Source organism: Physeter macrocephalus, chromosome 14 (assembly GCF_002837175.3).
Source record: "Physeter macrocephalus isolate SW-GA chromosome 14, ASM283717v5, whole genome shotgun sequence".
Lineage (NCBI taxonomy): Eukaryota > Metazoa > Chordata > Mammalia > Artiodactyla > Physeteridae > Physeter > Physeter macrocephalus.
Window position 1 is genome coordinate 113,290,094 of NC_041227.1, and position 21,086 is coordinate 113,311,179.

A 21,086-nucleotide genomic window follows, 5' to 3' on the forward strand; every position below is an offset into this window, starting at 1 on the left:
CAATAGCTTTCATTCACTTAAAAAAAAGCCATCAAATTTCCTCATTTTAATGAGTTCTATTTGTTTTCAGTTTGGGAGGAGAAAAAGGGAGCAAGAGACCTGTACACAGCACACACTGCAGTTCTGACTGTGAAAGATGAGCCAATTGCTACAATGTTTTATCAATAAGGTGCTCATATCACATGGAGAACACACTGAAGCCTCCTTTTTTATTACATCCTTCATATACTACGTATCAACAATATTTAAAAAATTAATTAGATGTGAACAAGCAAAAGAGAAAGTAACTGGAAGATTTTGAGGGACAGAAGGATGAGAGAGGCAGATGAAAAATCAGTAAAGGACTTCTGATAAACCCAGAGAGCAATTTTAAATTAATTTGACTAAAATAACATTATGGGCACAACCTGGCAAAATGTTTCTCGAAGAGAGAGAGCATGTCAGAATAGGGCCTAGCAAGAGCAGCATTCAAGATCCCTTAATCAGAAAGGGGAGGCATTCGGGAAGACTAAGATGAGAACAAGATGTTCAAAAGAGATACTCCATGACCTTTAATTTGAAAGGAACATCTACTTTCTGGTGAAAGAAAGGAACATGAGGAGTTAAGGATAAAACCTTTCCTCACTAGAGATGTAATACGTGAAGAAATAAGATATAAATAAAAGTTTAAAATGTAATCTAAAAGTGACATGGGGGAAGAAAACAGAAACACATAAAAAATTCACATCCAAGGTTTTAGAGCTAGTTTGTAGAGACAAATCAATTGGAATAAGAGTGAGTTCCAATACTCATGGAGGATGAATAATCAGAGGTAGGATTTAGATCAGGAAAAGAATGTTCCATGATGCTGGCTTTTTGAAGGCACTCAAGAACAGAGTGAGAGAGACTGAAGCTGCAGTGAGATAATACAGGATTAGTGAGAGATGTACACTCACTAATCTGTCATAAGGAAATAAAAACAACTCCAGGAACATTATGACAATACATATATTATCAAGTTATACACAGAGTCTAACAAGGTGGAAATCCACTTTGTAAGTAGTTTCTTACAACAATATAGCTTCCACTTAGGGAAGGAGAAAGAGAAGTTTGTTTTCCCGATATGCAATTCTGCAAAATAGTTTAATGAAAAATTTGATAAGTGGTACATTATCTAGTTCTTTAAGCAAATTTACTGAGGCTAAAGCTTCAAAGCTGGGACAACCAAGGAGTTTGATTTTCCTTTGATTCTTGCAAAACCTATCCTCTAAGACAAAAAAATCTGATCACAAAGTCTATAAAAAGTCTAGAGAGTATAAAAGTACAGAACTATGAAAGTAGATCTATTGATGGCAACTTTTATGGCTTCCATAGAAAGTGTAGAGAGGATCTCTGGTTTGCTTTATCGAGGTAGTGTCCAGGGTTGGAAGGTCATTGTTATTTGTTATAAACACTACAGATGACAGAAGCAGGTTAGCTAGGGTGTTGCTAGTACATAATAATGTCAGTATCTCTAGTGGCTAATGACCTTTCATTCCTGAAAAAAATGATCTTTTGGGAAATTTCCTATCTTGGTTTAGGTAAATGAAAATTAAAACCCAATATTTACTTGCTCAATTTTATAGTCTGAAGAATTCCAAGAGAGTTGATTTTTGTAATGGGAGATAGTTGATAAAATTCTTAAATGTAACTTATCCCTTTTTCATCAAATACTTCCTATACAGTCTGGAACAGCATCGAAATGTTCATCATGTGGATCAGCGATGTAATAGAAGTTGTCTCTTCTATGCAGTAGCTCAAACAGATGGGTTTCTCTAACTTTAGTTTTCTTTTCTTTTCTCTCTCTCTTTTTTTTTTTTTTTTTTTGCGGTACGCGGGCCTCTCACTGTTGTGGCCTCTCCCTTTGCGGAGCACAGGCTCCGGACGCGCAGGCTCAGCGGCCATGGCTCACTGGGCCCAGCCGCTCCGCGGCATGTGGGATCCTCCCGGACCGGGGCACGAACCCGTGTCCCCTGCATCGGCAGGCGGACTCTCAACCACTGCGCCACCAGGGAAGCCCTCTCTTTTTTTTTTTTAAACATTAAAACCCCACCTACCATTCTGTGCTTCACTAACGGAAATCTTCAAGATGTGGTAAAATATATATACACATCTGCAATGGATTTCTATTTCTCCTTGATTTTCTTAAAATTTAAAACTTCCAGTGAAATAAAAATTAAGCTAAACAAGCATATCCATTCAAAAAACATAAAAAGTGAAAAAAATTTCAAGAAGTAGAAAATTAAAAGTTTACACGTATCTCTTCAGAGTATTTTGCCTCCAGTTAGTATACAAGGGACAATCAAATTATAGGGAGCATTCTAACCACAATGAAAAGGTATTTTCAACCAATGTAGTTTTTAAAAAGATGGTACAACTATGGTAATGTCCACGCTCAGTCATTTATTTAGAACAGTTAATGTAAAAATGGTAGACTGTAAAAGTATACGTAACTGATTTGCAAAGGTTACTTTGAAATACTGTAGGAAAGTTTTATGTGGAGACTTTCCTGCTTGCTAAAAATAAGGATCAAATCACAAATATACATGGAAAGGAAGCCATATGCTTTTAAACTGTTCATCTTATTTTCTTCATTCAAATGTAAAATCTGACTCAGTATGAGCCTGCCCCACTCAATTTGAGAAAGCAACAAGCAGCCTTTCATTAAGGCTAAGGAAGAGTTTATATTTGAATGATAAATCTATGAGAAAAGAAAAGTGCAAAGAAAAATTTAAAAAGCAATAGCAACTCAACCTGGGAATTTTCAAGTAAGTCTTAACTCTAGCAATGATACAAGCCTTTGAAGACAGTAAAATTAAGTCAGGAGAAACAGCCTCAATTTGGTATCATATAATGCTGAAATGTGGCCTTTGCTGTCTTTAAATTTTAAGTACAGATAAGGGCTGATAACTCAAACTCCTCCATAGTTCTTTTTTTCACAAACAGATAACAAGTAGTTAATAAGTTTTGAAGAAGTCACAGGGTGCTGTACTATACAGGTGGGAGGGAACACACCATATAATGCAACTTTTATTTTAGTAAAGGACCCCAATCAAAATTTTAACCCTGAGTTTGAGTCTTAAGCGTGTTAAACCTGATGCACGTATATGTTTAAGGCTTAATTCTGCAGTTCTTCTATTCAGAAGCATTAATGTTATGAATATTCTTAATGCATTTCATTAGGCATATGTAATATGACACTGATGAGGAGTCATTATATTCTGAGCAGTTTTCCCGAAGACCACAAACCCCAAATCAGGGAGGGTATACTTATCTAGGGAAAAAAAATTGGAAGTTTCCAGATTGTTCCACAATACATTTCACTAAGAACTGTATTGTGTGACAATGCTGATTTTTTAAAAAAGATAATCCTTTCTTTGCTTCTGTTAAGGGTGGTGGTGATTATTTGCTTAATATTGGTTTTCCTATGTAGTAGATATTTTCTTATGGCTATATTCACTTGAGTGGAAAATCAAATATGACTACCTGAATTTTCCAGTGTGTAATTATAGTACACCTCATAAAATGGTTGATTCAATGGTCTCAGGTCTAGAATTCAGAACTGCTGCCCAATATTGTAAATTTATTTAGAACAAAATAAGGTATAACCAATTAACTAAGCTGTAATTTACATCTTAAACATCATTTTAATATTACAAGCTTGGACATGAAATAATGGTATGTCCACACAAAGGTGTATATCCACAAACTTGTCATGGAATGCCAAGGAGACCGTGTAAATAAGGGGAGGCAGCCACTAAAGATATAACAGTCATAAATAAGGAATTAACTTTTCTTATTGGTTTGGGTACTTGAGTGTTCAAAGAATGTGTACAAATATTTAAAACCACATTCCTTAGAAGTTACATCCAAAAAACAGGAAAAGTATGTCTTGAGCTACTTTTCCGCCTCATTCCCAAATTTTCCTATGCTCATTATAGAAGACAAAGGCAGTAATCAGAAGGAAAGAATCTGGAAATATTAAACCAAAAAGCTAACAGAGAATGCGATATTTTAAAAATAGGGACTTAACCTCAATGGAAGGAGTTCCAGTTTTCCTACCACAGAGCTAATCAGCCAGAAAAGTGCTGTAAGTCTATCTGCACACTTAATATTAAAAATAAAAAATAAATAAAGTCAGGGTTCTGATTCAGGCAAAGATTTAAAACCTTGAGGAAAGAAAAATGAAGAAATTTCAAGATTAAAAAAATGAGAGAGAGCGAGAGAGAGGGAGAGAAAGAAAGAAAGTAGACCTCGCTTTGAAACTCAGTTCGCTGAGATGAAAAATTACAAAATTTTTAGCTACACTGAGTCTGGATAAATGTGATCAGTTAAATATAACCAATCTGTTAGCCCTTCTGTTTAGCCTTTCTTATAATGAGCTCCTGATTGACCATGCTCTTTAGAAGTTACCCAAACTCTTTCAAACCTGCCCCATTTGCGGCTCTCCTTCTTATCACCAAGAAGGCTGCTATCGCATCATCGCTTGCAGAGGACAGGGCAGCAAAACGTCGTTTTTTCTCTCTCACCACAATTTAAACTGTTAGAATAGCTCGAAGTTGTGACTACATCCATGGATAGAAGAGACATTTTAAAAGTCATAACCAATTTGTGTTCTTATCCAAATTTCTCAGCCACTATCAGCAACATCATGTTTGTGATTTTAGTGTACTATTTTATCTTTTTGTAACAATTCTAGAAAAATAAAGCAACCTTAAAGTGAGCAGTGTAATAGGAGACTTCAGTTGGTCGTCCCACAGAGGCTGAACCTGAACACGTTTCTGGGGGAAGCGAGACGTGACTGAGAGGAAACAGCCTCCGCCACCTCCTCCTCTTGACGGCGAACAGCTTTACTCAGATTTTCAAAACAGGCCAGCTTCAGGTGACCTCCCTGGAAAAGGCTCAACCCTCTGCAAATCATTCCATACAAACGTACTAACTGAATCGAACGAAACATGGAGGACACAGCATGTCCATGAGCCTAACAGGCCCCCGAGTGTTAAGCAGAGATTAAAAAACTACCAAGGACTTAGGCCAAATTCCGAAAGCAAAACCTCATTTTCGCAGTAACCTGGTCTGGAGACCCTTTCAGATACATCTAGTCTCTGAAGCACCTTTGAGTTGTACGGATGTAAGAATAACTTTGAACTATAGAAGTTATATGCATCTTTAAGAATCACATTTTGATGATTATAAAAATTTTTTCTATTTTACAACATAGGTCCAGCTACACTGAAAAAATTACACTGCTTATTGAAATACATTTCATTTTAGAAACAGACTACTAAAGAAGTCTATACAAAAACTCTAAAATAATTTCTGTAGTAAAATAAAGAGTGCATTAGGAGAGCTACACAAAGAAGAAAATTTCTGTCTTTCTCTATAATGCTTGATATACTGTGAAACATGGCTAGCTCAACTCTGAAGCCAGCACCAAAAGCTGAAAAGAATGTTACGATACACAGTGATACAATTAATGCTCTGGATTAATGTCACAGCCTTCCCGATTAGTACAAAGGAAACCAGGCCTGTCCCCTCTTTGAGGAGAAGTCCAGGATATAAAAGCAAGCATACCTCATCAGCTGATATGAAATTATAAAATTCCACAAGTCTGAGTATTTGAAATTTATAAAAGTCACCAGAAAATGCAAGCAAATTGGGCTTTAGTTCGGTGGTTCCCTGGTTCGACAGTTCCCTCCGTGAGCTCAAGGTCTTCTTGTCCACTCCCTCGGATGTGCTGATTCACCAAGACAATGACAAAGCTCTTGGTGGAGGCTGAGGAGAGTCTGACAGCTACAGAAACGCTCACCGACCCCCACTCTGCAAACTCACACCGGGGCATGGAACTCGTGGAGAACACATTTAAGGAGATGGACGTTAGTGATGCTGGGCTGAACTGTTCTTCTCTGCCAGGTGCCGCAGAAAGGTGTCCTCACCCTGGCCCCTGTTATTTAAAGGCTCACTCTTAAAGAGAGCTGGAGGTGGGGGGAGGTGAGGGACTGGGGGGATAGGAAGGTGGTGTGGGTGGTGAGGGTGTGCGTGGATGTGAAGGTGCGAGAAGGGGTGGGGCATGGGCCGAGGGGTTAGCGTGCTGACGGGGTTCATGCTGATGGGAGGGGCGGGGGTCGTGGGGGTGCTCCCCACAGAAGGAACTGGGGTGGCCGGGGAGGTTGTGAGTGGGATCTGGACAGCAGGCGGCACGTTCACGGGGCTGGTCACCCGAAAGCACTTCTCCTTGTGGGCCTTAAGCATGTTGGAGAAGCGGAACCGCTGGCCGCACACATCACACGGATAGGGCTTCTCGCCTGTATGAGTTCTGCGGTGCCTCTTCATGTTGGGGCGGCTGGTGAAGCTTTTGCCACAGATTTCACAGATAAAGGGTTTCTCTCCTGAGACGAACACAGACACAAAAACAGGATTAACACACTAGGTGGCAAGTATGTGCTCCAGCGATTCCTCATACTAAAAAAGGAGGTTACCGCTCCTCTCCCTTATGGCATATTATATTCTAATAGTCATAAAAGAGTTCCCCAAAGTTGGGACTTAACAAAAAAGAGCAGATACAACTAAAACTTACTTACAACCTACCATCTGGGCTTGGTTAAAAGAAAAAAAAAAAAGGCTTGTACGGTAGTGATCTTCCACATCCTACAGGAAGAAGTGTTCAAATGGCTTTCCTGTGTTCCAGGGAACCAAGCCCACAGATGAATCTCTGCCTCTAAGCATAGGCGAGCTGATCTGTGAGCAATTTCTGACAGTCCAACCCAGAGTAGGACTTCGCTGAAAATGTCTTGTGGAGTAAATAAGTCTCCACACGTCTACTCGAACATAATCCTTAGAATGCGGCTTACGCTTTGCTATTTGGGGAACTTCTGGACCGACTCACCCTACAACACAGCTTTCGCACCACAGTGTTTCTCTGCAGGCGGCTCTCCATTGCGTGGGGCTGTCTGCACACCTGAAGAGCGCTCAGTTGTCCTGGCGCCAGACTACTTATATGCCCCCAAGAAGTTCTGACCATCAAGAATGTCCCCACACCATTTCCAAATGCCCATGGGTGTGGGGAGGGTTGAGCGGCAGGTTTCCATTCTTGGTGGAGGACCACTGGGACGATGAGCCAAAAAGGAGACAAACCCCCCAGTGCTAAGGGCACTTAGGGAGGGAATTAGGCTTGGGTTCTAAGGGATTAATTTGTAAACTTCCTAACTTTCCTTTGGACTTACTGCTTAGTTCTATGCTGTGTCTGCCTGCCTCTCTGCCCAGGCCATAGGGAGAAACAAAATTTTGTTTGAACATACATGTCCATGGTCACGTCATCCAGAAAGCTGTGGTGCGGTGTGGAATACCTGTCTACATGTGCTTCAGCAACCATGTGCTTGTATTTATCAATTCCTTCACCAATGCTCAGTGTATGTAGCCTGTATCTCTACTGTAGCTCCTGCTACAAGAGTTTGCTCTCACTTCAATTATTACTCCCTTTGTTTCTAACAGGTGTCCTTATTCTACTCTGTATAAATAAGAGCTATTGTGTATGGAGTCTAACTGTGTGCTTGGCACTGTTCTAATCACCTGACACCTTATTAACCTTTGGTGATCCTCACAGCCTTATGAGGTAGGTATGCTATTATCCCTATTTTACTGATGAGGAAATTAAGAAACTTGCTGGAGGTTCTACAGCCAGTGGAGAGGCAGGATTTAAAACTCTGCAGTCTGGCGCCAGACACGTAAAACAACGGCGCTTTACACCTCGACGTTTTGTGCATTCCTGAACGCACAAAGGAATGTTATTTTCTTACTGTTTTCCTCCACTTTGGGACTCCTTCTAACACTACGAGCAGACTCCTCTTTATCCATACTACATATTGTAGTCCTTATTTCTTCTCTCTGCCTTTGAAAACTAACATCTCCTGTGGCTCCTTCCATGGAAGCCAGACTTTTCCTCACTTCCCATGAGAGACTGAATTGAACCCTCGGGAGGGATCAGTTTTCTCCATAGTTACCAGTACTATTTGCTGACTATAATATTTCTTTTATCTTCCTACCTTTCATTATTCAATCACTGCCACTGCTAGGCTCTTCACTGTGATTCATAATTCATCTTTCTAGATAAATTCTGCACTGGCTTGTGTTCCTTCCTTTTAACCTATTTCGTCCAATTAAAAACTTCAAATTCTATGTTAAATGCAATTGATTAAATCAGTTGTGGTATACCCATCTAATGGAGAGTGCCATTAAAAACAATATTATAAAAGTATAGAAATGTAGTTATTAACATGAAAATCTATAATCTATTATCTATAGCCTATGAAGTAAAACAAGCAAGTTATGAACATGTATGCATGGTATTATCCATTTTTAATGAAAAATACATGTAGGAACATATGGAAAGAAATACAACAAATGTTACAAGTGATCATCTCTAGATAATGGGATTATGCGTGACATTTTACTCTATTTTTTATGCTCATATGTACTTCCTGTTTTCTAAAATAAACATGATTTACTTATATAATAAAATGTTTTAACAGCACACCTGTTTGATAACCTGTCAATCCCCGTGACCCCTTCCTCCTTGACTCTCCAGGGTTAACAGTCTTCATTCCTAACAGCCGAGTGGAACCAGAGCCAAAGGACCTAATGTTTGAATGATTAGTCTAATACAAGCAAACATTCTCCACTTAATTCACTCATCACTTCCTAGGTTCACTAGACACTTTATTCATTGACAGTTTACTTAATGTATGGACATGTAACTTTCTGTTATGTGCTCAAACCTGGATCCAGTCCTGGATCTCTCTCATCATCTATCTCTCATTTGTAGTCTTCTAGGCTATAATGATTTGCCTCAGAAAGACTAAAAGTTATTAGAACTGGCCTACCATAAATCCATGTATTCAAATTTAAATGGGTCCTTTTAACTACTTAATAACCTTTTAACCATTTCTTGATGTCCTACCAAATTTTCCACATTTGTTATTCCAGACATAGACCCACAATCCCACCCAACTCTGACTCTCATTATTCATTAGGCCCCATCTCCTAACTGTGCTAATGACTGATGATAAGGTTTCCCTGAAACCTCAAGGTAAGATTACAGTGAGGCTGAAACAAGGAAAAATCAAAATGTAACATTTGAAATCAACCACCTGCACAATGTCCCACTTTAAGGAAGTGCTAGTAAGTGGGTGGCTGGAGGAGGTACTAACAGCTAAGTCCATCAAGGTAACTCGAAAGCACATATGTCAATACATCTTATGATGTAACCTAATTGTTACATACAGATAAAGCTAACCCAATTATAAGAAACAGTATTGTAATGAGTCTGAAGAATGCACATAATAAATGAAGACAGAATCTGCAGGGAAGATAGAAAGAGCAAGAATTTGGCTAGTTAGCTGTCTTTTGAACCTTCAAAGGAAAAAGTGATCTGGCCAATGAACACAAGCATCCCAGTCTGCTTATGAATATCCTTGAGCAGCATCAGAAATCTGTATATCGATATATCTGGCCTACCGTCACATTACAATCGTTCACCCGGATTACTGCAACATCCACCTGACTGGTTTCACCATCTCTGTTCTTGCTCCCCACCCTCCAATCCACTCTCCACACTGTAGCCAGAGCGACCTTTCAGATGTGTCACGTTCTGCTTAAAACCACTGAAGAACGTCCCACTGTCCTCAGAATAAAGCTCAAACTCTTCTACATGGCTTATTCTGTGATGCGGTACTTGCTTACTGCTCTCCAGTATCATGTCTTATTATACTCCCTGCCTCCCCTCCTCCCCCAATCCATCAAACTCTAACCAACTTCATTTAGTTGTACTTACTGTGCTCTCATCACCAAACCACTGTTATGCCTTGCCTGTCTATCACCCCAACATGACTATAAGCTCTGTGAATCTAGGGACTATTTCAGTCTTGTTCGCTACAGTAGCCCCGTTTAGTAGATTCTTAATTAATATTTATAAATAAATATTAGTTAATTCTAAGACATGCACTTCCCCCAAATATTTACATCTGTGAAACTGACATATACCATAACGATCGGTGACGTGTCATTCTTTAATTTGCAGCATTTTCTTAGCTATTTATAAATGAGGTTTGTCTTAAAACTGATGGCTTCTTGGATTCCATGAAGGATGGTACTCACAATTAAGATCATTCAATTACCTTCCTTTGCTGTAATTTTCTGTCCCTGATGATCTTGTGATTATAATTTAGCTTCTAATATAAATTTATTTTAGGCAAAGAATATTCAGACCAAAGAACATAAGAGTTCGGAACCACTTGTCACTCAGGCTTTTCACTGTAAATTAGCAACTTTATTTATATATTATTAAGATTGTTTAGCACAGATCAGTCCCTCTAACCCTCATCTGCTGGGTACACTGACGAATTCTGGAAGCTGAGAACCAGACTCTGGGATGGTGCTTTTTGCCCTCATGATGTCCTGTGTATCCCTCCATTTTATTACTTGCTTCATTAAATTTGTATCAGAATAACTAAGTATGTGTTTCTGGAGTCAGACTGCCTTGGACAAGTTCTTTACTCTCTGAGCCTCATCTGAAAAATGAAGATAATAATAATAGGTTACTGCGATAAGTCAGAAATTCGAGGAAAGTGCTTAGAACAGTATTTGGTACATGGTAGACATTCAGTGCATTTCAGTGCTGCTATCACCATCATCATCATCATCATCATCATCATCATCACTATCACTGGACTGTAAGCTCCTTGAGGGCAAAAAACAGGTCTTAATTCATCCTGTATCCCTCGGCACTTAGCACTGTGCCTGGTACAAAAAGAATCAACAATTATTCTATGTTGAACTCACCCCATGTCCACACCATCCCAGGAAACCCTGCCTGAGGGCTGGTCGGCTTCCCTAGATAAGATCTACCTCACTTCTCTTTAACTGCAAAGAAACAGCCCAATCAATGTCAGTTCCTGCAATGGCCTTAACTCCCACCAAAACATACTCTAAATGTGGTTTCATCCAGCCTTAAAAGAGCTATCCCTTTTCTTCTTTAAAAGCTAACCCTTCTTGGATCCTTTCAGGTACTATTGTAATGCTTATTTAGTACCAAGGAACCAGAGGCCTACAGGGGTTGCATAATTCACTTAAGGTCACACTGCTAGTGAGTGGCAGAGCCAGGTTTGTCCAACTCCACCATCCAGCGCTTTCCCAGTTTGAGCATTACAAACGATACTAAAAGGCAGATGCAAACCAGGGAAAAGAATTTTAATATCGGTGTTAAACAAGGTCCCATATAATATAAATATATACAAAGAGCTATATATATAAAGAGCTATCATAAACAATAAGAAAAAGCCAAACACTGCAATGGCAAGATGAATACAGAAAAGGCACAAGCAATTCAGAAGAGAAAATATACTGATACCCAACAAGCATATGAAAAAAAATGTTCAATCTTACTTAGCAATTAAGTGCAAATTAACACAGTAAGAAACCATTTTTCACCCATTAATTCAACAATGGTTTTATTTAGCATTGGATAGGGTTGGGAAAATGGGTATTTTCATGCACAGCTGGTAAGAGTATATGTGGATGGCTATTTTGCAATACATACCACCAAGTCTTAAAACTATACACATCCCTTTGCCCTAATAATCCCATTTCTAGGAATTTATCCTAAGTAAATAATCATGGATGTGTTAGCCACAAAGTTGTTTGTCACAGTATTATTTATAACAGTAGAAAAATTGGAAATAGAAATAATCTAAATGTCCAATAGGGAACTGGCTAAATAAAATGGAGATAACATCCTTAACAGGAGCACTGTAAAGGTTATACTGATTAAATGAGATAATGTATGTAAAGTATTTAAGATAGTACTCAGCATATATGTGCATAATAAATGATGGTGATTATTACAGCAAATTTATAAGGACTATTATACAACCATTAAAATGATATTACTATTAATGACATAATACAGTAAAATAAAAAGCAGGTTGTAACAGAGCGTAAAGACCCAACTTTTGTTTTATTACTATATACATGAACGTATAAACACTTATGCATAGTATCTATATGTATATTAAGAAACTACAGAATTTAAAAAAATGTGCTAAAATGTTAACAGTAGTCATCTCTCACTGATAAGATTATAGATCATTTCAATTTTCATATTTTCTAATATACTTTAATAAGTATGTATTACTACTTTTAATGAGAAAAATAAAAACTTAAGTGAATTTAGGTGGCTGTATTCCTTTAGAAGAAACAGGGAATGTTCAGCTTGCCTATTTGGTCAAAGAAGAATACTTAACATAAAGTTTTATTCAACTTATACATTAATCACAAATGTACACTTCAGTTTCATATTATGGACATTTAAGGGCCTGAAGAAAGAAAGAAGGACAAAGGGGAAAGAAGAAAGAGTAAGAAACGCAGAAGGAGAGGAGAGAGGGAGGACCCGGGAGGAAGAAGCGCAGGGAGATGGGCAGAAAAGAGGAGGTGAGCGCAGAGGCTTAAGTGGTGGAGGTTCCTTCCAATCTTGCAACAAACATTTACTGGGCGTCTACTATGTGCCAAGCACCGTGTGTGAATGTGACACAGCTTCTGCCTTCAAAAAAACTTATTTTCTGTCTAGTTCCATAGTTTCCTGCTGAATTAACAAAAAACTGCACCCTAAAAGCGACTCAGAACTAAGAGCCTATCCAAGAGCCACCAGATTTTTTTTTTTTTTTTTGCGGTACGCGGGCCTCTCACTGTTGTGGCCTCTCCCGTCGCGGAGCACAGGCTCCGGACGCACAGGCTCAGCGGCCATGGCTCGCGGGCCCAGCTGCTCCGCAGCATGTGGGATCTTCCCAGACCGGGGCACGAGCCCGTGTCCCCTGCATCGGCAGGTGGACTCTCAACTACTGCGCCACCAGGGAAGCCCGAGCCACCAGATTTTAAGAGGAGAATTTGTTAAAATACTCTGATATATCCTGCTATCCACTTAGGCTTCAAAGTTACCACTACCTTTTGAGATGTAATTTACTTAAACTCCTCTCATGGCTCTTCCTCTAGATTATTCCTTGAAATCAGAGGTCCTGCTCTGAATGGGAAAGAAGCCCACCAGGCAGGTGTTTTTCTTTGGACTTAATAGAGATGGGAACTACAGAGGCCCAACTATGGGCAGAATTTCCTCACCACTAGTTAAGTAGGCTAACCAAGATAATCTCTTGTGGTTCTTTCTAGCTCTGCTACTCTGTAGACTAATAGAACCTAGAATCCCGTGATTAGATTTTATTTAGAAACTTGAAATATGTATCACACTGTTCAATTTGTGCAAAGACAGCTAATTCCAGAGCGTCAAGATGAGACAGACGTACAATGCCCCAGTGTTTACAGGGGGCTATTATTCTAACCAGCTTCCTGGAGGCTGTGTTATCCAATGCTTTCAAGACTCAAATCTACGCTATGAAGCATATACCTCTGAAAACACAATGTAGTTAAAATACTACTTAAACTCATTTGATGGATGTGTTCATAAAAAGTAGTGAATTTTGGTAAATAAAATCCAATCAAACTTTAGGAATATTGAGAGGGTATCCTATTAAAAACAATGTCCTCAGGGACTTCCCTGGTGGCGCAGTGGATAAGAATCCATCTGCCAATGCAGGGGACACAGGTTCGAGCCTGGTCCAGGAAGATCCCACATGCCACGGGGCAACTCATCCCGTGCGCCACAACTACTGAGCCTGCGCTCTAGAGCCCACAAGCCACAACTACCGAGCCCGCGCGCCTAGAGCCCGTGCTCCGCAACAAGAGAAGCCACTGCAGTGAGAAGCCCGCGCACCGCAAAAGAGTAGCCCCCGCTCACGGCAACTAGAGAAAGCCCGCACGCAGCAATGAAGACCGAATGCAGCCAAAAATAAAATAAATAAATAAATAAACCCGCAAAAACAATGTCCTCCATTTTTTCAAGACCCAGAACCCTTTCCTTAGAAAAATAACATACACACATATGCAAAACAAGTTTCATACAATTTCAGGAGATCCTGTGTCCCAAATAAAGAGTCCATCCTCTTGAAGGAACCCACAGTTAAAAGGCACTAACAATCCTTTTTTAAATAAATAAAATTACGAAAGCCTAACTTTTCGGTATTATAAATTTGTATTTTTATACATCAGGTTTATTTAAAGCGGAATTTGCACTTAGAATGCAGACTCGTGGCTTAGACTTTTAAGTAAACAGACTCACAGGTGATCATTAACAAGTGCTTGAGACATATCTGTACCTTTCCCAAGAAATTCTTACCAGTGTGTGTTTTCATGTGTTCGTCGAAGTACTGCTTCATGTTGAAATCCTTGCCACACCACTGGCACATGAACTGTTTGTGCCCAATGTGGATGCTCATGTGGGAGCGTAGCTGGTACTTGTACTGAAACCTTTCGTCACAGTTCTGCATTGGACACAGTGGAGATGTTTGAATGCCAAGCATAGCAGCTTTACCTGCGCCCACCCTACATAGCCTGAGATTAGGTATATTTTTCATACTCAAAATAGAACCTGCTTGTGTCAACTATTTGGCTCTGCTATATTTCTGTAGCTGAGTTATAATAAAAGGGAAAAATTCTCAAATAATTATCACTGAAGTATATCTAACTTCTCTGAATTACTGAGAAAAGTAAAATAACTCGTCACACGTTATTCCCAAACTTAACCTAATCTAAGTGAGTTAACTCTGTTAAAAATGACCGCTCTCTACCCATCAGTGAGACAACACAACGCTCAGAGCACGGGTCTGACGGCTCTGTGGAAACGCAGCCTTGTGCCTTGCACGAGGCACACCTCTCTCCCACGGCTCACCACGTATACATAAGCCAGCCCCCATGCCTGGGCCTGGTGGGCAGCACATGCCTTACCTCGCATCTGAAGGGCTTCTCTCCAGAGTGCTGCAAGGAGTGCACCTTGAGTGACATACTGCGTTTGAATGACTTTCCACAGGTTTCACAGGTAAATGGCATGTCTTTCGTGTGTGCTGCAACACAGAATGCACTTATTCTCAAAAACAGTCCACCAAAAGGCTCAAAAGGGAAAAGAGATATGTCCTACTGTAAGGTGGTCATACCATCTTAATCGATTATTCTCTAATCTGTGAGGCTTTCACGGCAAAGTTCTGAAGGAAAAAATAACAATGCTGGAAAGAAACCTGGGTGTGGAAGACTCTACCATCCAATTTGGCGATGCTTAATGAAGACATGTTGTATTTAGTTTCAACAAGTCAAAACTGATTCAACTAAGGCAGTTTCTCATATCCTGCCCAATCCAAAGTATGAAACACACCAAAGAACAAGGGGAAATTATAAGTGTACGAGAAAAGCAACAGAAAAAACTTACCAACCATGTGTTTCCGTACATGAGCCATGGTATAGAATTTCTTCTCACAAATTTCACAGGAAAATTTCTTTTCTGCATATCCATGGACGATCTTGATATGTTCATGAAGGGACCAGAGTTTCTTGAATGATTTATTACAGGAAACACACTGAGCAGGATAAATAGAAATAATCTTTATTTACAGGAGCTTCCAGAAAGCCACACCTGCTGACTGGCAGCTGAAATGGGTGTGCTTTATTATTATTTTTTGGCCAAGCTGCACAGCTTGCGGGATCTTAGTTCTCCTGACAAGGGATTGATTGAATCTGGGACACGGCAGTGAAAGCGCCGAGTCCTAACCACTGGACCACCAGGGAAGTCCCATGAAATGAGTGTGCTTTCGATTCGTGGCACAGGCCAGAATCCAAACAAATCCACGGAGTCCAGATTCCAACACCAACATCCTTATGTTCTATTTTCCAAGATGAATTTTTTTAGAGACACTTTGGGAGTATGAAGACAATGGCAAAAAGTAAGGCAAAAAGAAAGTTCCACTAATGTCAAAGAACTGACTGCTTTTATCGAATTAGCATTATACCTTTGAAAAGAACCTTCAAGTTTTTTTTTTTTTATATATGGATTACCAAGAGCAGCTGTTTCCTACACATGGGTTACTATGCAGTTAATAGGTGTTTACCAGAGAATACAAACTAATTTTAAATTAACATAAATAAAAACAAGATAAAGCATACATTAACGGTTATATATCTGTAGAAGTATAACAATGTTTTTGTAGCTTAGAGAATGCATATGGAGCCTTCATTGACACAAATTATTGAGATTTTATTATATTTTCCCAAATCTAATTTTCTCTATTAAACATTTCCCCCTGGCAGAATTTAATATGACCCCTCAGCTGTTGGTCTCATCCTCCCTTTTCCCAGGGAGCCCAGCTCCAGATCGCTCACATAGGCATCTGTAGGAGACACAGGCAGTCCTGCCTAGTTCCCTGTATTATGGATCATCACTAGTCTAGGCTATCATAACATGTATCAAAATAAAATACTTCTGGTTAAAAACAATATTAGGAAGTTCTAGGTAACCATCAGACTCTGGGATGCTGAAGGGAGCAAGTTGTTATTCACTGTAAATAAAGATCTCTGAACACATTATCCCTTCAGGAAACAAGGACTCTGAGAAGAGTCACAAAGATAAGCCTCTGGTGGGATACTGCTCGAGAGAAGGACAGACAACCCCTACGAGCTATTTTGTAGGGCACAGTTTTAATTTTGACTTGTTACCAGGTCATCAGGATTAGAAATGCAAAAAGAGTTCCTTTAGCAGAATCCACAAAACCTAAATACAAGTTTAAATGAAATTATGGTGAGGAATAGTGAAGAAAGTCACACAAAAAAAGGATTTATTAAATGTTTTCTGTACTTAATGAAACAAATTTAAGTAAAAAAAAAAAAAGCTGTATAAACATCAAGATCAAGATATACCTTTTTCAGCAACAAATCATTACAGAACTAAGTTTGACCCCTAGGGTGCAGTACAGCATTGCACTCCTTTTGGCCTGAACTGTTGCAACCAATTTAGAACCAGGCCCTGGGCACCAGTAGTTATTGGAGGGTAGGCACCATGATTCAGTCTTCTTTTATTTACCAAGCGTGTCAGAGATCAAGTCACAACTGACGACTCAAAAAGCAGTGAATTTTTAGCACATATAATTTATATTTTTAAAAAAACCTCTTTAAAGTAAAGCAATGATCTTGGTCGTCGATTAAAAGCAAGAAAGAAACGTGAAAAACAAGGAGCACTCCAAATCAGGAGTATTCCAAGAAACACACTGAAACAAAACAATTTCATCTTCTAAAAGAAGTTTAGCTTAAATATGGTACAAGAAATTTCTATTTTACATATCTTTTGGAGACATGAATAGACTTACCTTTTATGAATATTCATTAATATGCATTCACATGTGCAAACCAACATAGCTCAACATAATATAATTCACTCAACATGATATAATTAGCACACTTCTTCACCTATCACAATATAGTCCTTTCAAGGACTAGTCTGGTTTGAATACCGTATTTTGTTACCTTAACAATACTGCACAGTAGCATTATATAATCCTACTGCCAGGTGGGCAACATTTTCAACCAGCTCAGCCTCGTTTAAAGTCTGCGTATTCCCATGGGCTCAGCCTCTTGACAAATTTAGTGTTGTCATCTCTCCACTGGTAAAAGCAAACTCACTCCTGGAGATCTTCCATTTCCACCAGTCTGAGTCATTATGCTTTCTGTCCCCATCAGCTGCACTAGCATCTGGCATCCTTTCAAACCTTAGAAAAGGACCTCTCTCTACTCCTGACCTTTACTTGATATCTCCCACCTTGACAGAGAAGATGCCAGAATGAATTATATTACATGTCTTACGAGAGTAAATCTCAGTGCAAAGTCGGTGTTGACTTTACCTCCTTGTCAATCACCTATAACAGATCCCCCTTCCAATGTACCTGAGTTCCCACTAGTCCAGCGTCAGTTAAATTTAATGCTTTTAAAAGAAAATGTTACGCCTGCTTTTGAAAAGACCAAAGCAGGGGCTTTTAAAAAGATAAATTGGTGAAAACTGTCCCTTCAGCCTCTATTGTATTTATTCTCTTGGGCAGATACCAGGTGAGTGTGAACAGCCAGGTTCTATCCTGGAAAGTTTGCCCTCTTGGTGATGAAACCTACCTGAATATTTTTTTCACAGTCTGTTTGCTGGTGAAGGGACAGCTCACTTTCCAGGACAAACTTCTTGCCACACTTATCACAAATCTGCATGCGCCTATGAGTAACGTTCATGTGCTTCTCCAGGTACCAGCGAGTATTAAACACCCTGGGGCACTTCTCACAGGTCAGAGTCTCTTTCTCTTCACACTTAGCTTTCTGGACTGGCGCTTTGGGCTCCTTTGCGGCCCGCTTCTTACGCTTAGGTGGCTCTACACTCTTCCTACGACCTCTTGTCGCTCTGGGAGTAGGGGAAGTGGCAGCTGCGGCAACAGAGGCAGCTCTCCTCGTTCTCCTTTGTGTAACGCTGACTTTCTCCACTATCTTCTTTTTCTTCTGCCTTTCGTTTTCTCCATAGTCATTACTGTCATCCGTGGCCTCTTCCTCACTCTCTTCCTCTTCCTCCTCACTGCTTGTCTTAAGAACAGGAGTCTCTTTGGACTGAGAAGAGACACCCTTTTCCCCTTTAGATACATTTAATGTTTGATTATTAAGGTTTACCTCCACTATGATCTGCTCCCTTTTGTAGGAGACTTCCTCCTCCTCCTCCTCTTCCGTGTCATCAGAATTCTCCCGGTCTTCTTTAACAGCATGCACGTCAGACACTGCTCTTGTCTCCCTGAAATATGGCTGCTCCTCTGTTTCATGGAGATGTGGTTTGCTCATCTTGGTGTCCACTAACACAGAATAAGGACTTCCTGATTCCCTTTTGTACACTTTGGTGGACAGGTCAAGTTCCTGGTTGGCACCATGATAAAAGGTAGATGGCACTTGACCACGACGGCTATCTTCTTGTGCCATCCCTGCTACATGCACAGCACAGTTTTCAACCAGCTCCTGACAAGGACTGACTGTGTGGCTCATTGGTAAGTGGCCTAATTTATTAAGCAGTTCAGACTATAGAGAAATAGCTTTAAAACAGGGTAATTATTAAGACTCAAATCTTTTTCCATCCACAAAGAATCACTCAAATGAAAAAAAAGGTATTCCTGGAACCTGTGTGCAATTCTTCCAGTGTTGCAGCACCAAAGCATAAGTCAAAAGGTTTGGTATTATGGCAAGAGCAGAGCACTAGTGATTTTTCTTCTGAAGAAAGCTGCAAATGACGTGGAGCATCTTATCTGCAAAGAAAAGCAAAGAGAAAAAAGATCAGATATCTCTTATTTCCTTCTTATAGCATGCACTGACATCATACAACAAACATATCTTAAAATGATTAAACTCTTTATATATACAATTCTTTATCCTGGTTCAGTGTGGGCCATCATTTTACTGGGTTACATGAATTCAACAAATATTCTGTTAGAATGTAAATTCTAAGACAGCAGGAGTTTACCTGTCCAGTTCACTGAGGTATTCTTAGAGCTTAGCACAGTGACTACCAGCACTTAGTAGGTGTTCAGTGTATATTTGATGACTAAGTGAATATCTGTTTTTGCATAGCATTCATTATCTTGGACGTACTGACATGGCAGAATATATGGTCTGTGTCCCCAAGGAGTTTACAGTCCAGTTACACAGTATGTGTTGTCCATGAAACATGTAAGGACCTTATGCTGGCTGGTTTTCTTTTCAATATCAGTCACCACCATCCACCACAGTGAGAGCTCATGGAACAAAGGTAGTAGTGGGCTAGGCACTGTGGACCAGGAAAATAAAGCAGCTAATTGACAACTACAGAAGAGAGAGAAATGTCACTGGCCTTAAATAATTTATAATCTAGGTATAGATATCATTGTTTTCAGGTTTCTTAGAGTAATTTCAAAGTTGCTATTTTTTTTTTTTTTTTTTAGAGGTACGAGGGCCTCTCACTGTTGTGGCCTCTCCCGTTGCGGAGCACAGGCTCCGGACGCACAGGCTCAGCGGCCATGGCTCATGGGCCCAGCTGCTCTGCGGCATGTGGGATCTTCCCAGACCGGGGCACAAACCCGTGTCCCCTGAATCGGCAGGCGGACTCTCAACCACTGCGCCACCAGGGAAGCCCGCTAAGTATGTTTAAATTTGTTTTATGCATAGCTCTCTAGATCCACTCAATAACCAGGTGATTTTTCATGTGTCAGTTGCACAGTAGTCTAAATTCTAAGAAACAGTAACCATAAGGTTGATATGGTTCCAAGAAAAATAAAACCATCCATTAAAAAAAAAAGATGAGAAAGGCACATAAATTGCTTTGTGACATACCTCACATTGCTGCTTAGCCAACCACCATATGAGTATCACTGCAAGCACATACCCTATCTAATTGACAAAAGGAAGGAAACTAGTATTTACTGAATACCTGCTATGTAAAGGTGCTCATTATTTATTATTTTTAGTTAATATTCACTACAAAACTTTGGGGTTGATTTTTAAACTTATTTTAAATTTTTTATCAAAGTAATCACTCAGAAAAATCATACATAGTTTTACAAGTCAAATATACTGCAAGGTTTATAAAAAAGCAGTCATCCTCTGCCTGCTCCATCCCATCTGAGTCCCATACCTGAGACAAAAGTGTTCCTTTTAGCTGTTCCTCTTCCCCTTCCCCTTCTAGTCTTCTTTTTTAAAATTTATTATTTTTTAAATTTTTTAAATTAAATTTTATTTTTTTATACAGGTCCTTATTAGTCATCCATTTTATACACATCAGTGTATACATCTCAATCCCAATCTCCCAGTTCATCACACCACCACCCTCACCCCCCACCGCTTTCCTCCCTTCGTGTCCATACATCTGTTCTCTGCATCTGTGTCTCAATTTCTGTCCTGAAAACCAGTTCATCTGTACCATTTTTCTAGGTTCCACATATATGCGTTAATATACGATATTTGTTTTTCTCTTTCTGACTTACTTCACTCTGTATGACAGTCTCTAGATCCATCCACATCTCTACAAATGACCCAATTTCGTTCCTTTTTATGGTTGAGTAATGTTCATTGTATATATGTACCACATCTTCTTTATCCATTCGTCT

At 39.5% G+C, this 21,086-nt stretch overlaps 1 protein-coding gene across 4 annotated transcripts in view; it reads right to left on the reverse strand.

Annotated features, from left to right (window-relative positions):
* Positions 1–6: 6 nt before the first annotated feature.
* The window catches only part of ZNF652 (zinc finger protein 652), a 64,938-nt gene continuing 43,858 nt past the window's right edge, over positions 7–21,086 (reverse strand). For 3 of the 4 annotated variants that reach the window (XM_028500055.2, XM_028500056.2, XM_024130035.3), the window contains exons 3-7: positions 18,097–19,253; positions 15,377–15,524; positions 14,902–15,017; positions 14,294–14,438; positions 7–6,407 (exon numbers count right to left, since the gene is read on the reverse strand). In XM_028500055.2, coding sequence (XP_028355856.1) covers positions 5,896–6,407; positions 14,294–14,438; positions 14,902–15,017; positions 15,377–15,524; positions 18,097–18,996 — 1,821 coding nt within the window. In that variant the 5' untranslated portion in view covers positions 18,997–19,253 and the 3' untranslated portion in view covers positions 7–5,895. The remainder of the gene's footprint in view (positions 6,408–14,293; positions 14,439–14,901; positions 15,018–15,376; positions 15,525–18,096; positions 19,254–21,086) is intronic. The other variant, XM_055090691.1, reaches the window with a different exon arrangement.